The sequence below is a fragment of the Megalobrama amblycephala genome, linkage group LG2 (genome assembly GCF_018812025.1).
Source record: "Megalobrama amblycephala isolate DHTTF-2021 linkage group LG2, ASM1881202v1, whole genome shotgun sequence".
NCBI lineage: Eukaryota > Metazoa > Chordata > Actinopteri > Cypriniformes > Xenocyprididae > Megalobrama > Megalobrama amblycephala.
In genome coordinates, this window is record NC_063045.1 from 7,067,645 (window position 1) to 7,079,831 (window position 12,187).

At 39.5% G+C, this 12,187-nt stretch overlaps 2 protein-coding genes across 2 annotated transcripts; one reads left to right on the forward strand and one right to left on the reverse strand.

Moving 5' to 3' along the window:
• Nucleotides 1–205: 205 nt before the first annotated feature.
• Nucleotides 206–5,011, forward strand: mydgf (myeloid-derived growth factor). The gene is made up of 6 exons (XM_048182366.1): nucleotides 206–458; nucleotides 1,732–1,782; nucleotides 3,171–3,232; nucleotides 3,412–3,493; nucleotides 4,066–4,138; nucleotides 4,323–5,011. Exons 1-6 carry the CDS (start codon nucleotides 306–308, stop codon nucleotides 4,400–4,402), a joined length of 501 nt encoding a protein of 166 aa, XP_048038323.1. The 5' UTR covers nucleotides 206–305; the 3' UTR covers nucleotides 4,403–5,011.
• A 933-nt stretch (nucleotides 5,012–5,944) lies between these two features.
• On the reverse strand, nucleotides 5,945–8,445 carry LOC125263335. The gene is made up of 2 exons (XM_048182334.1): nucleotides 6,974–8,445; nucleotides 5,945–6,428 (listed from the first exon to the last, which is right to left on the reverse strand). The coding sequence occupies exons 1-2, from the start codon at nucleotides 7,868–7,870 to the stop codon at nucleotides 6,021–6,023; spliced, it is 1,305 nt and encodes a 434-aa protein (XP_048038291.1). The 5' UTR covers nucleotides 7,871–8,445; the 3' UTR covers nucleotides 5,945–6,020.
• Nucleotides 8,446–12,187: the final 3,742 nt, after the last annotated feature.

A 12,187-nucleotide genomic window follows, 5' to 3' on the forward strand; every position in this document is an offset into this window, starting at 1 on the left:
ACTTTGAGAGTAGTGAAAAACACATTTTTTTCTTAAGGTGTGCCTTTAGCCCCGTTGTACCCTAATAATGATATTTTTGTACATTCAAAAAGCTATACCATGAAAATGTTATTCATAAATGCTAATATACATTTGTGGGGCCACTATAAAGTGTAAAAATGAGTTGTTATTCTACTCCAGTCCACTAGATGCTCAACACCTCGATTCACAGAACTAACTTTCCCATCCTATGAAGAACATACAGGAACAGTGCTGGCAGCTTTTTATGCACAACATCAGCACATCTCTCTCCTCCATAAAGCATCATGGCATGCGATGATCACATAAACTCGTGTGTAAAGCTGCTGCTGCTGCTGGTGCTGGTGTTGTGCGCGGCTCGCGCCTCTGCTGACAGGACCAAAACACTCGACTTCGACGTCAAACCAGGAGGAGTTGTGCAGACTTTCTCTGCTAAACTTGTGAGTATAACGCTCCTTAATACTGTAGCAACGTAATATTTATAACACGTTTTCATCAATTGAAACGAATTTTGTTTCCTGAATGATTTGCATAGCCTCAATTTAATGTTTACATAGTCTTTTTCCAGTTCTCATTCACAGTTATTATTACATTTGAAAGTATATGCCCTACTGAACTTCTTATCTGATAAAATACGTTCATATTAAACTCTTACAGCAATGAATGGATACTGTGTTTGAAAAACCGCGACGCGTTGAAAGGAAATCCACCCGTCATCTTCTCATTGGACTGTTGTGGAGGCGCTGACTTTCAGTGCGCCCCCTAGCGGCTCAAATGTACTTTAAATGAATTAGTATAGTCAAAAAATATAAATCATTTCATTATTTAACGTTACTCACCCTCACGTCGTACACAACCCTTATGACTTTATTTCGTCCGTGTATAAACCCAATAATTTGATGAAACCCCAATATTTTTTGATGAAACTCCTAATGGTTTTCCATAAAACTATCGCGCCTAAAATTTTGTGAAGGGAAAAAAAAGTTTTGTGAAGCCATTCGATAGTTTTATGTGAGGGACCGACCAAATAATGCTATGTAGTTGCTCTCAAATCAAATCGTGTCAGGTCCCAGGTGAAAAAATACTATAGTAATTTATAGTAAGTACTATAGTGTTTTTGAACCATACTTGAATTAATTTGTTGTGGTAATTCTATAGTTGCTGTGGTAACATAACAACTATAGTAATATAAACAAATTACACAAATTTTTCTACAACTGTAGGGTATATTATACTACAATATACACTACAGTTTACTGTAGTAAAAACTAAAGTTATCAGTTCACTATAGTTAATACTACAGTAAGCTGTAGCATTCATTAACGAAGTGTTGTAAATACTATAATATATACAGTATACTACAATTTACTATAGTATGGTTCAAAAACACTGTAGAATTTACTATAGTATTTTTTCACCTGGGGTGTGAAGACTGTGACCGTTTGTTTTTGTTTTTTATTCATGGCTGGTGTGTCTCGCTCACCAGAATTTAACCTCGCTGTCATTTTTATTTAATTTTTTTCTTATTGTAGTAATAATAACTGCAAGTCTTTTGACAGGAACTATAGTTACCATGGTTATTTTTGTAAGGGTCAACATCATTTCAATACGGAGTCAAGTTCAGTCTGGAAAATTTGCATATTTCGTGGGTGGAAGCTTGGCATTGTCATCCTGCTTTATGTCTATTTACAATGATCTATTTCTTCTTTTTAGAAAAAGTATAAATGCACCTTCACATATGCGTCTCAAGGAGGAACCAACGAGGTAAGACATTTAGTCGTATGCTTTAATAAATAGAGATTAAAGATGCAATATGTAAGATTTTTGCAGAAAAATATCCAAAATCCACTAGGCCAGAGTTAGATATTTTGTTCACTTGAGTACTTATAATATCCCAAATGTTTCCAACTTTTTGTAAATCCTGAGAAAACTGCAGTTTTATCCAAGGCTGCAGGACGTTACCCTCGGTTTCCGGTTTTATTTTGTAGAAACCATGGAAACCCCAAAGACGCTTTAATATTTACATGTTTTAATAGACAAGGGAACAACTGTTTTGATATATTCATAGACAGAAAACTATTTATTGTTATATAGCTCAACACGTTTAGTCTTATTGTTTAAATCTAATTTTCTTGATGTTTTGCGAGTACCATGCTTTACCATGCCTCAGAGAAAAACACTATTTTGTCAAGTAGCTAACATAGCATAATCAGATGCAGCATTATTTTTATTAACAGTAATACAGAATTTTCTCCATCATTCAATATGTTTTAAAATTAATTTCATGCCATTAATCAACACAAGCCATCCAGCATTTAATATGTTATTCTAAAATCTTACTGCAGTGTGTAACAGTGTCTCACAGCAGCCGCCGAGCGAACGCACAGAGTAACGTTATAACATCATTTTCAACACTCTCAAATGTATCTAATATGATAAACAGATCTGCGTTACCTCATACTCATGACCGGAAAAGCGGTAGCAGCGCCGGCGACTGTGTCATAATAAAAGTCCCGCTGCTTGTGAGGCGTGTGTTGATCAATCGCTCCAGCACCTCGTTCAGCTCCACAACACTCGACCTGCTCTGCTTCATACTACAGTAACGTTAATAATCACATCCATGAACATGATTTCTTCCTGAGTCATATCCCTATTCTTTTGCACTGGCTGTGAGGTAAAGACCACATGTCCCAAGATTCCACGCTCAAACTCTCCGTCATCAAGCTACGCCTTTGTTTTGAATAGGCCTCTAGCGACCTCTAGTGGACAGAAATCCTACATACTGCACCTTTAATATAAATATAGAGTTCTCAAAATATAAATAGTTCTCACCAACAAAACTTTTATATTATTGATTTTTATTTCCTTGCACTTTGTACTATTGATGGACATTAGATGAATTCAGTTTTATTAGATATTACTGATATTTAGATACTTCTTATTCATCATTGCTTTCAATCAAATGTGAGATTATTTTATTTTCATTTTTTTAGACAGTCAAACTTTTTTTGTAGCATCAAGACATTTGTCACTCCAACACTAACAACCCGAGAAATTGCAGCAATTATGCGCTGTTGTAAAATGTCCTGATTTCACAGAATTGCTCTGTTTTGGACTTAAATGTGAACCCTTTGTGCTTTTATTCCCTGTAGCAATGGCAAATGAGCGTTGGACTGAGTGATGATGAACAGATGTTTTCCTGTTCAGTATGGAGGTAACTTTAAAAACACAGGCGTTTAAAAAGCTCTGCTCAATATGCAATACTAAAAATGTGGTTTACTCGGAACTACAAGCAAATCTAATCTTGGTTTTCTGTGTTTTCAAACATTGTCATGAAACTTGAGATGAAAGAGGGGACGATATTGATTTTTCTCTCTGTCATTTTCACGATAGGCCCCAAGGAAAGTCCTACTTGTTTTTTACCCAGTTCAAAGCCGAGATAAAAGGAGCCAAGATTGAGTATGCCACCGCATATGTAAGTATCATATTAACTTCAGCTATCCTTCATGACCTGACTCCACCTCAATGAGTGAAACATTCAGCAATAGGTAGAAATATATGATTCAATATGAAGACATGTGTTGACGCATTTCATTGACAGACTATTCATTGACAGACATTTTTATTTGTGTGCTTTGCACAAAAAGAATTGGCACATGTTTTTGAAGAGCACGTTTAAAATTGATCCTCAGTCGTGACATTGATATTTGCCGCAGATCAAACCTTAATTCAGATTCCTAACGCTCGTCGCTCTCAGATCAAAAGCAGTCAGCCCTTTTTGTACAGGTGTTGCATATCAAGACTTCGTGAAAAGGTCTTCATCTTCAGATTGCACTGACATTCTCAGTAGCGGGATGACGGTGACGTTCTGGTGGCCTTGTCCCCGGTGTAAATAAGAAAAGTTCAAACGCATATTTGAAACAGGCGCTCCATAGGCTCATGTCTCTTTTTGTTTTCTTACACAAGATCTCTTTGTTATTCAGCCCACTCCTCTAGGCTTCTCCGTTAATGTCTTGTCACTCATCCTCTTCTTTCTGTTCTTGTCAGTCCCAGACGGCTGTGGGTGGACAGAGGGATGTTGCTTTGAAGGAAGAGGAGTACATTGTGTCAGAATCTGCTGGTGAGTCTGCATATTACTACTTCCAGTAGGGTTCACACAGCCGTGGAAAAACCTGGAAATATGAGTGAATATTAAAATTTGGTTTTCCAAGACTGTAAAAGTCACCGAAATGAATAGAATCATTTCAATTTCAATACTGAGTATTAATGTTTCTAATCATGCACATCTTTATTCTGTCCTTCAGTGACCCACAGAGATGGGAAATTCCGTTCCGAGCTTTCCAAGCTCACTGTCATTGGCCGAACACGCCACGATGAACTCTGATTGGCCAATCCAAAAGAGGATTGTCCCATCATGCAAGGACATTGTTTATTTGACAGCTGTGGACACTCTGCCACTTAACTGTCCACTGTCACATATCAAGCAAAGGAAATCAAGGCACAGGAACTTCCTGTGCTAGAAAATACTACAGAAATTTCCTATAGAGGCAGCATTACGCCAATGGCCATGAACTGGACTGATCATCTAATGAGGTAGACAAAAAGTCTATTATTGGGCAAAAAGGAAAAAAATGTACATGCACATTTATTCATATTTGTGAGGTGTTATGAAGGATTCTTCAAATTCAGTTCAGAGCGGTAGATTGATTTCTATTCTGGGCAGTATTTATGGGTTTAGGGTTTCAGCCTGATTTTGACTTCATACTTGCAAATCTGATTATCCAGAGCGCATTTATGCTCATACTGTACTTACTTTCTTAAGCTGGTGTAATGGCAAGCTTGTAGAGAATTCCCACAAAATCTTTGGGGTATGTCAGAATCCTTTGATTATTTCTGTGGTGGAAGAAAAGACAGAAAAAACAGTTACATTTTCAATCGTGCTTTTTTCTGATAGCTGATGTACTGGAATTTTTTAATAAATCTGTTATCAGAACATTTTGGTTTCTTGCTTCGCAGTTTGCTAATTCTTGACATCAAATGACTTATTCACATTAATATGCATAAATTAAATGTGCAGTATCTGTTTTCAAGGACTATCAGTGCCAACAGAATCTGCAGATGTTTCTGCCATTTCTTTTAAGGGGATTTGTGTATTGAACTTTAAATATGGTAAAATGTATTTTAAAAAATCTTCCTACATGTGCAGATTCTGGTTATATTTGTCTAATGCAGCTCTGTACATCTTCACAAATGTACATATGAGTGTCTGAAACAGTTCTCATTGTCAGCAATTTTGGAAGTGAATCAAAAGCATGACTTTTTCATACAGTAGATTATGTGGCTTTCAAATCTATGCTAGAAAATGCTTTATACGGTCCTACATCTTCAAAGAGCTTGAAATGAGCACTGCAGCACACATGAGGGAGACATAATGCCGTAAAAGTATGCTTAACCTAGTTTCTTTTCAGTACCTGTTGAAAAGTGCTTGCATTTGAATACTAAGCACTGTCGCATTGTGATTTTGGTAAAATATCCTCAGGACGTGTATCTGAGAGCATCAATTTCTAAGGCAAGACTTCAAGCACTAGACCAGAGTTTGGAAAGCAATAAAAATAATCCTTTAACAGATGGGGGTTGCTGAGAGATCAGAGGAATTGGAATTGTGATTGCGTCCCACTCCAGATGTCATCTAAGGCTAGAAATAATCTCCCTCTACCTTCGGCTTGCGTACAGTATTTCTAAGAAGTGGCCCCCAGTCACCCATGTCACTCTCTAGATTTATTAGTTCATGATGTTTCTGTCGCATCCTCTTTATAGACCTAAAGCGAAAAGGCATTACATGGTTCACCTGCGGTCTGAGAGACTTTCCGGACAATAAATTGCTGCTGTACTCTGGGTTATCGGATTCAGTGAGGACCAAACTTACCAGAAAGGTGCCTGTAACACGGTATACCACATATAGTGAGTAATGCTCCGCTTTGTATCCTGAGGCCACGGTCTGCTCAAACAATGGTCGAGAGCAGTCTCCGTTTAAAGGGGTAGGGTGGCGTCTTCTGCCCTTTGTCTTTTGCTTTAGGGTTCACTTTTGCCATTGTGCTGGCGTAAGGGTAAGGAGGAGGCTTCTGGTTCCTGCGCCCTGAAGCGGTCCCTGATGTATGTCTTTGAGAGTTCAGCATCTTCTGATTGGGTTCCAGTTTTTGGCCTGCCTCATGCAGCCCTTGATCTCTGATAGGATATGGAGGTGGGGACACAGATGGAGTTGGTGTTTTGAAGGATGGCTTGGAGCAGACTCCTTGAGAGGACGCCACTTCGGTGTCCATCTTTCCTGATTGGCGTCCTCTGAAAGTGTCCCCTGGTTCCTCTTTGCCCATATCAATGTCAGCCGTCAGCAAGTCTATCTTCTGGACCACCTGAGTTCCAGGGGAAGACGAGGCATAGTTAATGCAAATAGTTCCTAGAAATGTAGAGTACTATACAGTTTCTATTGGGGCACATTTCACTCAAGAGTGCCGGCAGTCTAGCTTACATGATTATGAAACTGCGGCAGAGAGGTGAGAGTGGACAGCGGCCCTTTCTTCTAGCCTGTCTGAGGGGACTATAAACCACCAGCCAACATTCCTCTCCGATACTGAATACATTTGCTAAATGGAGCGGATCTGACCATTCCTCTCTGCATTAAAGTTTCACTATCCCTTCACAGAAGTGAAATTGCCCAATGTGCAATAAATTCAGGGGTCTATATAAACAGTATTTATTATTAATATGAAGACAAATATGAAAGCTTAAAATTCATGGTCCGTGTGTAATCTAAAGTACGATGATTAAGAGTATCCGGCAGTTGATGGATAGCAAAGATTATGGGATTTAATGAAATAGACCATTGAAACATCGCCCTTTGTTGAACTCATTATGAGGAACATCTGCTAACATCCCCAAGTGATAAATAAACCTTTACCTCCTTCATTTCCAGATGTATCTCTTTCAGGCCAGTTAAAACCTCCTCGAGATTCACAACAACTCTTTGGATCTGGTCCCGAATAGCTCTTTCCGACTGCTTAGAGCCGAAAGTGTAAGTCCCTCGTCCCGGTCCATTGAGATCCCCTTGGGCGACAGTATTAGGTTTGTTGACATCTTTGGTAGACAGCATAACTTCATTCACCAGACTAGGTTCGTTCAAGTCTTGCATTACATGTCCCAGGCATCGACTTAAAGTTCCCTGCCCATTAGAAGTGCAAAGTTCCCTATTAAAGGTCGAGTTGTGAGTGTCACTTGCATCCATCCAGTTTGATGCATGTTGCTCTGTAAGCAGGGCCCCTCGCACAGAGCCCGATTGTTGCTCCGCCACACAAACAGGCACTCCACAGTTTCCACGACCTCTGAACTGTGTTGGCGCGTCCAGAGCACACTTCCTCAAGAAGGGGTGTGGCTCAGTCTGGTGCTGGTGGACCACAAAGCTGCATTCTCTCAAGCTGTAGTTCACAGAGACGCTGTTATGTTGCAGCCCCTTCCCTGGCGGCCGGCTCCACCGCACACTGGTATGACAAATCTGGCCAGTTACGTTTTGCGGCGCATGACCCCCCTGAACGGCTAGACATTGCTTGGCAGTATATCCATTCAGGGGGGAATACTGCTGCTTTGGTCCACAGGTGTTCGTTACATGGTCCCCATTCCCAAAATAGGCAAGGAGGTCAGCTTGAGGTCTTTGCAGTCCGTTTTGTAATTGAAGTTGGGTTGGGGTAGTGGGTTGAATGCGTTGCTCCCCGACCCCTTTTGTCTCAGAGAACATCCTGCGGCCTAAGAAGGGGACTCTCGAGAGAATGCGTCCCTTCTTTAAGTGTCCCGGCCTTGTCATTACCAAGAGATGTTTTTCTCATCTGCCCTGCCTTCAAACTTTCTCTTGCATGTTTCTTCACTCTGACCCCCACCTTCCCGTGTCTTGCTTCCTCCTGCTGATGTTATCCCGGTGCGTTTTCTTCCTCTGGACCCTTGCCCTTCTTACTCTCTCACCTCGCTTCGCTCCCGTCGTCCTCTCGTTGGCGGTCGGCCTCTGTTTTCCACCCTCTCCCTCAAACTCCTTGCATTTCTGTTCCACTGGCTGTTGCTCGCTTCCTGCCTTTGACTCCCTCCCCGTCCCTCTCTCTCGCTCACTCGCACTGCGCTGCCTCCCTTTCTGGTTCATTCTTCCTCCCACTCCCTCTCATGGCTTTTCCTCGCTCTCTCTCCCTCTACTTGCAGGAACTCATCGTACCTCAATCAGTAAAGGGGGACGTGGTGGGGGGTTTAATCCAGTGCTGATGCTGTATCTCCATGTATGTTCCCAGCCTCGGGACTGATCTGATTACTCCTGTTCTGCCTCAGTACGCTACAATTACACCAAGGATTTTACAGCAGGATGCCAGGGGGAGGCAGACTCCCCCTCTAGTGCTTTATGGGGCAGCCTAGGCAGGGCTAGTCCCTAAAAAAAAAATGCATGAGGATGCGACTTTTAAAATTAATAACCTGGCACGCTGCAGCATGAAAATACTTCTTCATGTCTTTGGTTTATTTCGGGTTTATCTGGTATGGAGGGGTTCCCAAAAAGAGCACATACTCAAGTTATAATTATGCAGCATTTTCAAACATTTTAGTATCCTCAACCGTTTTCTAATGATTTTGCACCAAATATGACATTGAATCCTGTTTCAAAAATGTGATTAACATGAAAGTCACATTTTTTTGTTGTATGGTTACAGTCTCATGGTAACATTTATATTCACAGTATGCAAGATACAAAAGGTCACAAATACAAACTTTACCATTGTTATTCCCAGCTGCTTTTGGTTTTTCAGTATCAGTTCTTGTCTCATTTCCACATAATCTCACCGATCACTCTGAGAAAGGTCAAAATTTTTACCTCTGATACAGTCTCTGATTCATATCAACCCAAACCAAAGTACATCCAACACACACAACATACATTGCAACTGCAGACATTCATGATTTTGATGTTTCTTAATTTGTAGCTTCATGTATACACACTGCTAACTGATTTTTTAAAATAATATATTGCTAAATAAACAACTGAAACAAAGGTATGCTTCATTGATGTCTCATGATCTCATTGCATTGAGTCTCCAATTAGTGTCTTGTAAATAAATACAGCTAATTTAAGTGCAATCTTGATGAAATGATGATTAAAAACAAACATGTTTGAATTTTGGCTGTAATTACTTTTGCAGTTCATTCATCATACTGAGAAGGGGAAGGTCAAGTTGAGGGCATTGTATTATGGGATACAGTATGGCACACAATGCATTTTGAAACTGGTTTGAAAACTTTTTTTTCTATTCCATTTGGTGACGCTAATGGTGCTGAAATTTCATCTTTAAGAAGAATAAATTAGAAATCGAAGCAATATAAATCTTGTGTATAGCACTCAGTCTAGCAGCCAACAGAAACATGACTCTATTAGTCACTGTTCAACGTTACTGATAAACAGCTTAAAAGCAGCCACAGAGATGTTATCGTCCACGTAGTTTCTGTGGGCTAACGGTCCCAGAGTGCTGGTCAGAGGGCCTTTTGTTTGACACCAAACACATCACTGCAGCAGCAAACGCTGTGCTTTGAGACGTCACTCTCACGCTGAGTGCGAGCCATAAATAGCAGAAAAACACAGCAGTTCATTTGAAATTCAGTTTGGACGGGTAAGTGCTGATACCTGTCAAGTCTGATGACACTATATAACACTAATGGCCTGCAGATGCTATTCAACAGCTGTGGTGTTTAAACTCCAACATTTACACTATGCAGCACCAACTCGTTTTCGTTTTTGATTATGAAAAGCAGTGGGTTTTACGAGCCTCTGCTAGCTGATTGTAATATCTGATTCTCATCTTTGTCTTGTGGTCAGATGTTCATTTCTACACCTCTGGTGGCTGTTACCAAGACAACTGACGGGCAGAAGAGAAGGCAGCCATGCGTTTTGCAGGTTAGGTGTGAAGGGACATTGCGGTGATCGGGGGTCGAGCATGATGTCATCCCCAGCTATTAATAGCTCAGGAATTCCACTTCTAGTCAGGATAAACAAGGTGATATGATGTAATTTAATGTCGCTGGATGTATAACCTTGAGAGGCGTACAGAATATCAATGATTTCTTTAAGTAGGCTACGGATTTATTAAATAAATAATTGCTTTGCATGTACGTTTGCTTTTAAGTGAAAACAAACACAGCAGGTTTCAGACCCCAGAGGACATTCTAGAGGAGAGAAAAGCAAAGAAGAAGAGGGAGGGGAAAAAAATAAAAGAATTTGCCAGGTTGAAGAACTTAAGTCCCTGGTAACTGTCACGTCTCAGGTATCAGCCGGAGGGGGATTGAGCATCAGCATAGAATAAAGAAGCCGTGTCAGAACGGCACATCGAAACAGCCGTGAGAAGAATAGCAAATGAAACCAGCGTGTCATCACACATTTTTAGACTTTTTATATTGTCTCAAACTAGACAGGCCTGTGAAAATCCCTGCTATTGGTTTCAAGCTCAGGACTACCCCAGGGAGAATTAGGATTTCCTTTTTATACCGATACCACACTATAAACATTGATGTGTTATATATATATATATATATGTGTGTGTGTAAAAGTTAGTACTGTCCTGAATAAGATATTTTACATAAAAGATGTTTAAAGAAAAGGCTGAACCCATTCAAAAGTGTATGTACCCATGATTCTTGTTACCTGGATGATTTTTTGTGTGTGTGTTTGTTTGTTTTTTGTTTTGTGATGGCTGTTCATGTGTCTCTTGTTTGTTCTGAGAAGTTAAACTGAGCTCTCTTCTTCAGAAATCCCTCCAGGTCCTGCAGATTCTTCAGTTTTCAAGCATCTTTTGCATATTTGATTTTGAGATCCGTCTTTTCACACTGAGGACAACTGAGGGACTCAAACACAACTATTAAAAAAGGTTCAAACATTCACTGATGCTCCAGAAGGAAACACGATGCATTAAGAGCCGGGGGGTGAAAACTTTTAACTTTTAAACTTTTAGGTAAATTGTGCTTTCCGGTAAACATGTAAGTATCTTCCGCTGCTCCCGAAGGGCAGTGCTAAATGAAAAAATAAATATTTAAACAAAAAGAAATTTGGACATCCTGTTCAAAAGTTTTCACCCCCCCGGCTCTTAATGCATCGTGTTTCCTTCTGGAGCATCAGTGAATGTTTGAACCTTTTTTAATAGTTGTGTTTGAGTCTTTCTGTTGCTCTCAGTGTGAAAAGATGGATCTCAAAATCATACATTCACTGCTGGAAAGGGTTCAAATAGGCCAAAAATCCTTGAAAACTGGAGGATTTTTCTGAAGAACATTGGGAAGTTTAACTGTTCAAGACAAACAAGGAAAAGATGCATGAACAACCATCACAAAACAAAAAACAGTCGTGGATCATCCAGGTAACCACACACAGTATTAAGAATCAAGGGTTCACAAACTTTTGAACAGGGTCATTTTATAAATTCAGCTATTTTTTGTCTTGTGGACTATATGTAAGCATCTTTTATGTAAAATATCTTAAGAAAGTAATAAATAAAAATCAACATTTTTGTATGATTCATTTTGTTAAAATGAACATTTTCACTGATTCTGCAAGGGGTTCACAAACTTTCAAGCAGCACACACACACATATATATATATATATATATATATACTGCCCTCCAAAAGTTTGGAAACACCCCTGGCAAAGTGTGGTTTTTGACGATATCAGCAACAATTTTTTGGTGCAAATACATTAAAGTAACTTGACATTATCATTGAAGAACAGCAATAATAATTTTCATTTTGATTACATAATGATGGCAATATATACATGTCAAAGTCAGACATGCCGCTTTGCCAGCTGTGATGCTGGTTACTGGTTTAATCTTGGCCCAGGTTTACACACCTTAATACCTTCAACAATTGATTGCCAATTAAGTTTAGAATACAATGAACCAATCAGAACCCAGTTTAGGTCAGATAGCTGCTAATGCTGGATATTTTGATGAATAGAAAAATACATTGAAAAAACTTCTTTCAATGTGTTCTATTTCTGTGTTTATGTATTAAAATATGTTTTCATAGTTTGTGTTGTCCCTTATCAGTGCAAATTATCACAAATTAAAAAGGATTCATGCCAATATTTTCCAAAAGCCCACTTTTCTAGGG

Bases quoted from the DNA above. Each gene is read 5' to 3' on its own strand.
- LOC125263335 (XM_048182334.1), bottom strand. From the start codon at position 7,870: ATGACAAGGCCGGGACACTTAAAGAAGGGACGCATTCTCTCGAGAGTC. The intron at 6,429-6,973 runs GTAAAGGTTTAT...CCTGGAACTCAG, and splicing joins TACATCTGGAAATGAAGGAG to GTGGTCCAGAAGATAGACTT.
- mydgf (XM_048182366.1), top strand. From the start codon at position 306: ATGGCATGCGATGATCACATAAACTCGTGTGTAAAGCTGCTGCTGCTG. The intron at 459-1,731 runs GTGAGTATAACG...TCTTCTTTTTAG, and splicing joins AGACTTTCTCTGCTAAACTT to AAAAAGTATAAATGCACCTT. The intron at 4,139-4,322 runs GTGAGTCTGCAT...TCTGTCCTTCAG, and splicing joins CATTGTGTCAGAATCTGCTG to TGACCCACAGAGATGGGAAA.